At 59.5% G+C, this 9464-nt stretch overlaps 1 protein-coding gene across 2 annotated transcripts; it reads right to left on the bottom strand.

The window, feature by feature from the left end:
* Positions 1-900: 900 nt before the first annotated feature.
* PRTN3 (proteinase 3) lies at positions 901-8417 on the bottom strand. 2 transcript variants are annotated; one of them, XM_054673036.1, is made up of 5 exons: positions 8339-8416; positions 5811-5976; positions 5403-5544; positions 2684-2914; positions 901-1277 (listed from the first exon to the last, which is right to left on the bottom strand). In XM_054673036.1, exons 1-5 carry the CDS (start codon positions 8397-8399, stop codon positions 1107-1109), a joined length of 771 nt encoding a protein of 256 aa, XP_054529011.1. In that variant the 5' UTR covers positions 8400-8416; the 3' UTR covers positions 901-1106. The 2 variants fall into 2 exon arrangements, with proteins under 2 accessions (XP_054529011.1, XP_054529012.1); XM_054673037.1 differs by lacking the exon at positions 901-1277 and adding an exon at positions 1339-1371 and having other exon boundaries at positions 2680-2914; positions 8339-8417.
* Positions 8418-9464: the final 1047 nt, after the last annotated feature.

The raw sequence follows: 9464 nt of genomic DNA, 5'->3' as shown, positions 1-9464 counted from the left end.
TGGTCTGTGCCTGTAGTCCCAGCTACTCCGGAGGCTGAGGCAGGAGAATCGCTTCAACCCGGGTGGCGGAGGTTGCAATGAGCCGAGATCACACCACTGCACTCCAGCCTGGGTGAGAGAGCGAGACTCTGTCTCAAAAAAATATTAAAAAGAAAAAAAAACACCAGCAATGAGCTTCATTTCTTCTCTACACGTGTCCTGGAGCAGGTCATCCTCTCTCTGTGGCTAATGCCTCCTTCTAGTGGCCACTTGCCCGTCTTTGAGCTGGACTGTGAGTCCCACCTCTTCCCCGCCTCGGACCTCCCCTCTGGCCAACCCCCCCAGTTCATTGCTCATGCTCCTACCAGGGAACTCCTGCCCTGCCTACCCCTCCTACGAGAAATAGCGCTCCAACCCCATTACCCCTCCCCTGCACCCACATCCCTCCCCTGCTTGCCCTCCTCCCCGTCCCCTGGCCTCTAGCCCTCAGGTCTCTGCCCGGACTGTGCCCCCTGCCTGGCGGCCCTTCGGATGTTTCTGTTCACACCTTGATATGCAGCTCTGGCACTGCCACCTCCTCCAGGAAGCCCCCCAGGCTGCTTCCCCATCCCCATCCCCTTCCTCAAGGAGCCCCTGAACCAGCAGGGACAGTTCTAGGAAACGTCTGGGGCGAGTCCATTTTCCAGATGAGGAAACTGAGGCACGGAGATGAATAACAACCTGCCCAGGGCCACCCTGATGGGGCCGGGTTAGAACCCACAGCCACGAGCATCCAGGAAAGAGACCCCCTGCAACCTGGGCCCCCATCCCCTGTTCCGACTCCCCCCATCCTGAGTTTGGGGCTCGGGGACTTGAACCCAGGGGACCTCTGGGCAGTTCCCCCTCCCCTCCCTATATGGGAAGGACAGACAGGAGCCAGGGGGAGTTTCAACGTTTATTGAGGTCACGATGGGGTGAGGTGCAGGGCCGGCCTGTCTCCCGGAGCCCCGTGGGAGGGAGTGTGGGGGGATGGGTGGGGCCGTCCCGGACGCCACAGTGTTTGGGGAAGAGCTGCTTCTGTCCAAAGATCCGCCTCGAGGGTTTGGAGCCAGGCTCGGGGTCCCGGCCAGCGCTGTGGGAGGGGCGGTTCAGAGGCGGCCCTCGGCCTCCACACGGCGCAGCGTGGAACGGATCCAGTCCACGTAGAGGGCTACCCGCGCGAAGAAGTCAGGGAAAAGGCGGGTGGCACATCCCCAGATCACGAAGGAGTCTATTCCTTGGATGATGCCATCACAGATCAGGGGGCCACCTGAGTCTCCCTGGAGGACAGGGACGGCCAGTCACCCATCAGGGGCCACCTGAGTCTCCCTGGAGGACGGGGACGGCCAGTCACCCATCAGGGGCCACCTGAGTCTCCCGGGAGGATGGGGACAGCCAGTCACCCGGGCTGGCCCCAGGCAGCCAGGAAGGGGGCTGGGGTAGCCACGGCTGTTTCAGAATAAAATGCTTCCAATATGGAACTTTCTTTCTTTCTTTCTTTGTTTCTTTCTCTCTTTATCTCTTTCTTTCTTTCTCCTTTTGTTTTGTTTTGTTTTGTTTTTGTTTTGTTTGAGACAGAGTCTCGCTCTGTCACCCAGGCTGGAGTGCAGTGCCGTGATCTCGGCTCACTGCAACCTCTGCCTCCCGGGTTCAAGCGATTCTCCTGCCTCGGCCTCCCGAGTAGCTGGCTGTCTTTCTCTCGAGACAGGGTCTCGCTCTGTTCCCCAGGCTGGAGTGCAGTGGCACAATCATAGCTCACTGCAACCTCGAACTCCCCAGGCTCCAGTGATCCTCCTGCCTTAGCCTCCTGAGTAGCTGGGCCTACAGGCTCACATCACCATGCCCAGCTAATATTTAAATTATTTGTAGAGATGCCACCATGCTATGTTGCCCAGGCTGGTCTTGAACTCCTGGACTCAAACGATCCTTCCGCTTTGGCCTCCCAAAGTGCTGAGATTACAGGCGTGAGCCACCACTGCTGGCCTGGAATTTTCTTTAAAATGTGTGAGCACCAGCCAGGCACAGAGGCTCACGTCTGTAATCCCAGCACTTTGGGAGGCCGAGGTGAGTGGATCACTTGATGCCAGGAGTTCAAGACCAGCCTGGTCAACATGGAGAAACCTCATCTCTACTAAAAATACCAAAAAAATTAGCCAGGCACGGTGGCAGGTACCTGTGCACCCAGTTACTCAGGAGGCTGAGGCAGGAGAATACCTTGAACCTGGGAGGCGGAGGTTGCAGTGAGCTGAGATCTCACCACTGCACTCCAGCCTGGACAACAGAGCGACACTCCGTCTCAAAAACAAACAAACAAAAAGTGTGAGCAGGGAGGGGCTGAGGTCTTTCGTAGGAACTGGGCATTTATGGGCCTCCCGCTGGATACCTGGAGTCCTGGATTCTGGAAGGGGCCGCCGGGTGAGGGCGGATGGGTCTCCCACACCTTCCTGTGGTCCTAGAGGGGAGTGGGGGGCAGGGAACCCCCAGACCCACCCAAGCAGCCAGGTGCAATGTGAGCGCCCCCACCCCGCTGAGCCTGCCCGTTGGGTGTTGGGTGTGCCCACCTTCCAGGTGGGGAGACTGAGGCACAGCATGAAGCCACACAGCTAAGAGGTGGCGTGGAACCCTGGCTGCCGCCCTCCTCCCCTCATGGCAGCCCGGTGCCCGGGGTGGGGGCACGGTTACTTACAAAGCAGATGCCGGCCCTGCGGCGAGGGACCAAAGTGCAAATGTTATGTGGCCGGCAGAAGAAGGTGACCACGGTGACATTGAGCTCCTGCAGGACCTGGGCTGGGGGGTCGTGGGTGCCCACGCGGCCCCAGCCCATGGCCAGGCACTGGGTGCCGTGCGGCACTGGCTGGTCCTGCTGTGGCAGCTGGACTGTGGCGACGGAGTCACTGAGGTTGGCTGGGCTGCTCAGCTGGGGCAGAAGGCAGGCGGCGGCGGTGAGACGCTGCTCCCAGGTCACGGTGGCCACCCGGGCCGCCTTCCCACCACACCCACCGCCTCAAAACGCCGCGGATGCCGCTCCCTCCGCCTGGGCCCCACGACCCCCTTTGTCCCATTTGTCACTATTGTATTCATTCGTTTTCTTTCCTTCTTTCTTTCTTTTGAGATGGAGTCTTGCTCTGCCACCCAGGCTGGAATGCAGTGGCGTGATCTCGGCTCACTGGAACCTCCCGGAACCCTCCCATTAGGTGAGGTGGCCAGCCTGGTCTCAAACTCCCAACCTCAAGTGATCTGCCTTCCTCAGCCTCCGAAAGTGCTGGGATTACAAGTGTGAGCCATAGTGCCCAGCCATTCATTCATGTTTTCTTTCTTTCTTTTCTTTTTTTTTTTTGAGATGGAGTTTCGCTCTTGTTGCCCAGGCTAGAGTGCAGTGGCACAATCTCAGCTCACTGCAACCTCTGCCTCCTGGGTTCAAGCAATTCTGCTGCCTCAGCCTCCCAAGTAGCTGGGACTACAGGCACCTGCCGCCACGCCCAGCTAATTTTTGTATTTTTAGTAGACACGGGGTTTCCCATATCGATCAGGCTGGTCTCAAACTCCTGACCTCAGGTGATCCGCCCGCCTCGGCCTCCCAAAGTGCTGGGATTACAGCCACCGCCCCGGCCCATTCATTCATCTTCAAAGCACTTTTTTTTTGAGATGGGGTCTTGCTCTGTCGCCCAGGCTGGAGTGTGGTGGCATGATCACAGCTCACTGCAGCCTCAACCTCCTGGGCTCAAGTGATCCTCCCATCTCAGCTCATGAGTGGCTTGGCGTGTGCTACCATGCCCGGTTGATTTTTAAATTTTTCTTTTGTAGGCTGGACGCGGTGGCTCTCTCCTATAATCCCAGCACTTTGGGACGCTGAGGAGAGCAGATCACTTGAGGTCAGGAGTTCGAGACCAGCCTGGCCAACGTGGCAAAACACCGTCTCTACTAAAAATACAAAAATTAGCCAAGCGTGTTGGTGCATGCCTGTAATCCCAGCTACTGAGGAGGCTGAGGCAGGAGAATTACTTGAACCTGGAAGGCAGAGGTGGCAGTGAGCTGAGATTGCACCACTGCACTCCAGCCTGGATGACTGAGTGAGACTCTGTCTGAAAAAAAAAAAAAAAAAAAAAAAAAAAAAAGTCTTTTATAGAGATGAGGTCTCACTAGGTTGGTCAGGCTGCTCTCAAACTCCTGGCCTCAAGTGATCCTCCCATCCCAGCCTCCCAAAGTACTGGGATTACAGGCGTGAGCCACAGTGCCCAGCCCCAAGCACTTACTGAGCACCACCTGTATGCCCAGTCCCGTTCTAAGCCACATAAGTCCAGTAACGAACAACACAGACAAAAATCCTCTGCCCTGGGGAGCTGATCTTTCCGGGTGGGAGGAGGCTAGGAGGGCCCCATGAATGAGAGGAGCACGCGGTTCAGCGGAGAAGAGTGAATCGGGGAGGGCTGTGGCTGTCCTCGCCACTTCCAGTGAGGTCAGGGGAGGCGCCGGAGGAGGCGAGGGCACCTGGCTTTCCGGGGGAACAGCATACCGGGCGGAGGCGCAGGCAGGGGAGAGGGGCAGGCAGGGGAGAGGCGCGCAGGGGAGAGGCGCAGGCAGGGGAGAGGCGAGGGCAGGGGAGAGGCGCGGGCAGGGGAGAGGCGCGGGCAGGGGAGAGGCGCGCAGGGGAGAGGCGCAGGCAGGGGAGAGGCGAGGGCAGGGGAGAGGCGCAGCCGGGGGAGAGGTGCGCAGGGGAGAGGCGTGCAGGGGAGAGGCGCGGGCAGGGGAGAGGCGCGGGCAGGGGAGAGGCGCGGGCAGGGGAGAGGTGCGGAGGGGAGAGGCGCGGGCAGGGGAGAGGCGCTGCCGGGGGAGAGGCGCGGGCAGGGGAGAGGCGCGGGCAGGGGAGAGGCGCGCAGGGGAGAGGCGCAGGCAGGGGAGAGGCGAGGGCAGGGGAGAGGCGCAGCCGGGGGAGAGGTGCGCAGGGGAGAGGCGTGCAGGGGAGAGGCGCGGGCAGGGGAGAGGCGCGGGCAGGGGAGAGGCGCGGGCAGGGGAGAGGCGCAGGCAGGGGAGAGGTGCGGAGGGGAGAGGCGCGGGCAGGGGAGAGGCGCTGCCGGGGGAGAGGCGCGGGCAGGGGAGAGGCGCGGGCGGGGGAGAGGCGCGGGCGGGGGAGAGGCGCGGGCGGGGGAGAGGCGCGGGCGGGCGAGAGGCGCGCAGGGGAGAGGCGCGGGCTGGGGAGAGGCGCGGGCGGGGGAGAGGCGGGGAGGAGGAGTGGCCTGGTGTCCAAGGAGCGGTCTCCCCCCGCCAGTGCCACCGGACCCAGGCTGCAGCGGCCTCGGTCGTGGCCCGGTATACAGTGGGTGCTCAATGAATGCTGGCTGCAGGAATGGGGGTCCCGGAGCCCGCTGGCCGTGCCCCTCCGAGCCCTCGCGGCCCTGCCCGCCCACCTGGATGAGGAGAACGTCGTTCAGTTTGTTCTCCGCGTCGTAGTTGTTCAGAAACACCTGAGCCACCGAGAAGTGCTGCTGGGTGGGCTCCTGCGTCCGCACGTTGTGGGCTCCGAGCACCACGTTCACCAGGCGCTGGGGTCTGCGGGGGTGGGGTGGTCACTCCTCGGCGCCCTGGACACTCGCCGCCGCCCACAGCCGGCCCTTCCCGAGGCCGCGGTGCAGCCCCAGACCCCTCCCTCGGCGACCCTGCCCCGGGCCTCCCCCCAGAACTGCCCACGCGCGCGGGGCCTGGGGTCTGCAGACGGGGCTTAGCTGGGTCCTCCCCGGGCAGAGGGACAGTGGCCCGGCCAGGGCTGGAGGAAGAGGGCGGGGCGGACGGAGAGGGGTGTGGAGGCGGCCGCTCACATGTCCTGCAGGCAGTGCGCGGCCGTCAGCACGAAGCTGGGGTGGATCAAGGTGCCTCCGCAGAAGTGGCTGCCCGGGTTCCCCCGCATCTGCAGGGAGGCCATGTAGGGCCGGGAGTGTGGCTGCGCCTCGTGCCCGCCCACGATCTCCGCAGCTCGGGCAGCACCTGCAGGGGGGGAGTCCAGGCGTCAGGGAGCCCCCAGGCTGCAGGGAAAGGGGGGATGGCAGAGCAGCCCCTGGGCCTCTCCGAGCCTCCATCTCCCCATCTGCAACCCGGTCAGTGCCTGCTGGCTGGTGGGAAGGACTCAGCGCCCAGGCCGGGGCGGGGGGGGGGGTTTAATTACGACGATTTCCAAAGGCGCCCTGGTGGCAGCTTTCAGTCCTGAAAGTCAGGAAGGCTTTTAAGACGCAGACCAGGTGGCTGGGTGCAGTGGCTCATGCCTGTAATCCCAACACTTTGGGAGGCCGAGGCAGGAGGCTCACTTGAGCTCAGGAGTTCAAGACCAGCCTGGGCAAAATTGTGAGGACCCCATCTCTACAAAAAATTTTAAAATTAGCCAGGCATGGTGGTGTGCACCTGTCGTCCCAGCTACTTGGGAGGCTGAGGAGGGAGGATCGCTTAAGCCCAGGAGGTCAAGGCTGCAGTGAACTGAGATCACACCACTGCACTCCAGCCTGGGCAACAGAGCAAGACCCTGTCTCTAAAACAAAATTTAAAAAAAAAAGTTTTTAAAGAAGCAGAAAAATTGGTCGGGTGCGGTTGGCCCACGCCTGTAATCCCAATACTTTGGGAGGCCGAGGTGGGTGGATCACCTGAGGTCAAGAGATGGAGACCATCCTGGCCAACATGGTGAAACCCTGTCTCTACTAAAAATACAAACATTAGCTGGGCGTGGTGGCACGTGCCTGTAGTCCCAGCTACTCCGGAAGTTGAGGCAGGAGAATCGCTTGAACCCAGGAGGCGGAGGTTGTGGTGAGCCAAGATCGCCCCACTGCACTCCAGCCTGGCAACAGAATGACACTCCGTCTCAAAAAAAAAAAAAAAAAATTAGCCAGGTGTGGTGGTTTGCACCTGTAATCTCAGCTGCCTGGGAGGCTGAGGCAGGAGAATCGCTTGAACCCAGGAGGCACAGGTTGCAGTGAGCCGAGATCGCACCACTGCACTCCAGCCTGGGCAACAGAGTGAGATTCTGTCTCAAAAAAAAAAAAAAAAAAAAAAAAAAAAAAAAAATCCTGGGCGCAGTGGCTCATGCCTGAGTGAGACCCCATCTCAAAAAAACAAAACAAAACAAAATAAAAAAAAAAAGAAGCAAAAAAAAAAAAAAATCAGCCAACAAAGAGACCCATTTTGCAGATGAACAAACTGAGGCATTGAAAATCCCCCTCAGGTCAGGAGTTCGAGACCAGCCTGACCAACGTGGTGAAACCCCATCTCTACTAAAAATACAAAAACTAGCCAGGTGTGGTGGTGTGTGCTTGTAATCCCAGCTACTCAAGAGGCGGAGGCAGAAGAATCATTTGACCCCAGGAGGCTGAGGCTGCAGTAAACTGAGATTGCACCACTGCACTCCAACCTGGGCGACAGAGCAAGATTCCGTTTCAAAAAAGAAAAAAAAAGGCCAGGTGCGGTGGCTCACGCCTGTAATCCCAGCACTTTGGGAGGCTGAGGCAGGCAGATCACGAAGTCAGGAGATCGAGACCATCCTGGCTAACACCGTGAAACCCCGTCTCTACAGAAATTACAAAAAATTAGCCAGGCGTGGTGGCGGGCGCCTGTAGTCCCAGCTACTCGGGAGGCTGAGGCAGGAGAAAGGTGTGAACCCGGGAGGCCGAGCTTGCAGTGAGCCGAGATCGCGCCACTGCACTCCAACCTGGGTGACAGAGCGAGACTCCGTCTCAAAAAAACAAAAAAAGAAAAGAAAAAGAAAAAGAAAATCACCCTCAGGATAGGGACCTGAGGGGGCCCATGCTCTCTTCTTCCCCTGATTCCAGCATCACTAACTCTTCAACCCTTTCACTCACTCACTCATTCATGCATTTACTCACTCACTCATTCATGCATTTACTCATTCATTCGTTCACTCATTCACTCATTCATTCATTCACTCACTCATTGATTCATTCACTCACTCATTCATTTGTTCACTCATTCACTCATTCACTCACTCACTCATTCATTCACTCATTCATTCGTTCATGCATCTTCACTGAGCATTTGCTGAAGGCTGGGTGCTGTCCAGGAATTCGCCTGTTAATAGCTAATTCCCAAAAGAGCTCCTCAGGAGGGAAGGGCTGGGTTTTGCCCGTTTTACAGATAGGCAACTGAGTCAAATGGCCAGGGCTCCCCCTTGCCCTTGTCCTCCCCACCCCTGCAAGCATTGGTCCCGAGCAGTGAGTGGAGTCTCCCCTGACCCTGCCTCAGTTTCCCCAGCTGTGCCAGAAGGGCTTTGGATGGACCTCGTGGTGGATATTTCCCCAGAATCCACCGGGGCCTGGAGGCTGGATGGACGGGCACGTGGCTCACTCACCGCTCAGCAGCAAGGCCAGCAGCACGGACGCCAGGGCAGGGCTGGGGGGCCGGTGAGCCATGGTGGAGTCCAGGGTGCACCCACGGTCAAGCTCCTCTTATAGCCCAATGCCAGAGGCCGTTGAGTTGCCCAATGCCCAGGCTGGGTCCCCACTTCCTCCTTTTGCCTTGGGAGCCTGGGAGTCAGAACGGACTCCGGGGAGGAGGTGGGGGCTTTGGGCTCAAGGTCCTGACCTTTGTGGGGGCGGGGAGGCTGGCTGTCACCCACCCAAGTCGGGGGTCCCTGGCCAGGTGGGCAACATGGCCACAGCCCTCAGAGCAACACACGCCCACGTGCCACCCACAAGGATACGCCTCCCTGACGAGGTCCCTGTGGCCTTAGCAAAGCCGGCCGTGGCAGGTGTGTCCCGTGGGTGGGTGAGCTGGAAATGGACAGACAGCAGGATGTAGCAGGGGACAGGATGCAGAGCTGGGGAAGGCAGGGCCCCACCACGAGTGTCCTCAGTGCCTCACCTGAGGCCCCAGCGAACATCCTCCTGCCAGCTTTGTCTGGGGTTTTCTTCCCCCTTTAAGGCCAGGATTCTCAATCAAGGGGATTCTGCCCCCAGGGGACCCTGGGCGAGGTCTGGGGACACCTGTGGCTGTCATGAAAGGGGAGCTCCTGGCATGGAGTGGGTGGAGGCCAAGGATGATGCCTAGCACCCTGCAGTGCCCAGGACGGGCCTGCCCCAGAGAAGGATCCAGCCCCGATGTCCACAGGGCCCCAGAGTAGGATCCAGCCCCGATGTCCACAGGGCCCAGGGGAGAGACCAGTGTTCATTATTTGGGGGAAAAAAATGGCCAGGTGCGGTGCCTCACACCTGTAATCCCAGCACTTTGGGAGGCCGAGGCGGGTGGTTCGCCTGAGGTCAGGAGTTCAAGACCAGCCTGGCCAACATAGTGAAACCCCATCTCTACTAAAAATACAAAAATTAGCCGAGCGTTGTGGCGGGCGCCTATAGTCCCAGCTACTCGGGAGGCTGAGGCAGGAGAATCACTTGAGCCTGGGAGGTGGAGGTTGCAGGGAGCCAAGATCACGCCACTGCACTCCAGCCTGGGCAACAGAGCAAGACTCCATCTCAAAACAT

Source organism: Pan troglodytes, chromosome 20 (genome assembly GCF_028858775.2).
Source record: "Pan troglodytes isolate AG18354 chromosome 20, NHGRI_mPanTro3-v2.0_pri, whole genome shotgun sequence".
Taxonomy (NCBI): domain Eukaryota; kingdom Metazoa; phylum Chordata; class Mammalia; order Primates; family Hominidae; genus Pan; species Pan troglodytes.
The sequence above is the reverse complement of the archived record's forward strand: the minus strand, read 5'-3'. Positions and strand labels throughout refer to the sequence as shown.

Excerpts from the sequence above, each read along its gene's own strand:
- PRTN3 (XM_054673036.1), bottom strand. The coding sequence starts at position 8,399 with ATGGCTCACCGGCCCCCCAGCCCTGCCCTGGCGTCCGTGCTGCTGGCC. Across the intron at positions 5,545-5,810 it reads GCGCACTGCCTGCAGGACAT|ACCCCAGCGCCTGGTGAACG; the intron begins GTGAGCGGCCGC and ends CCACCCCCGCAG. Across the intron at positions 2,915-5,402 it reads ACGACGTTCTCCTCATCCAG|CTGAGCAGCCCAGCCAACCT; the intron begins GTGGGCGGGCAG and ends CTTCTGCCCCAG.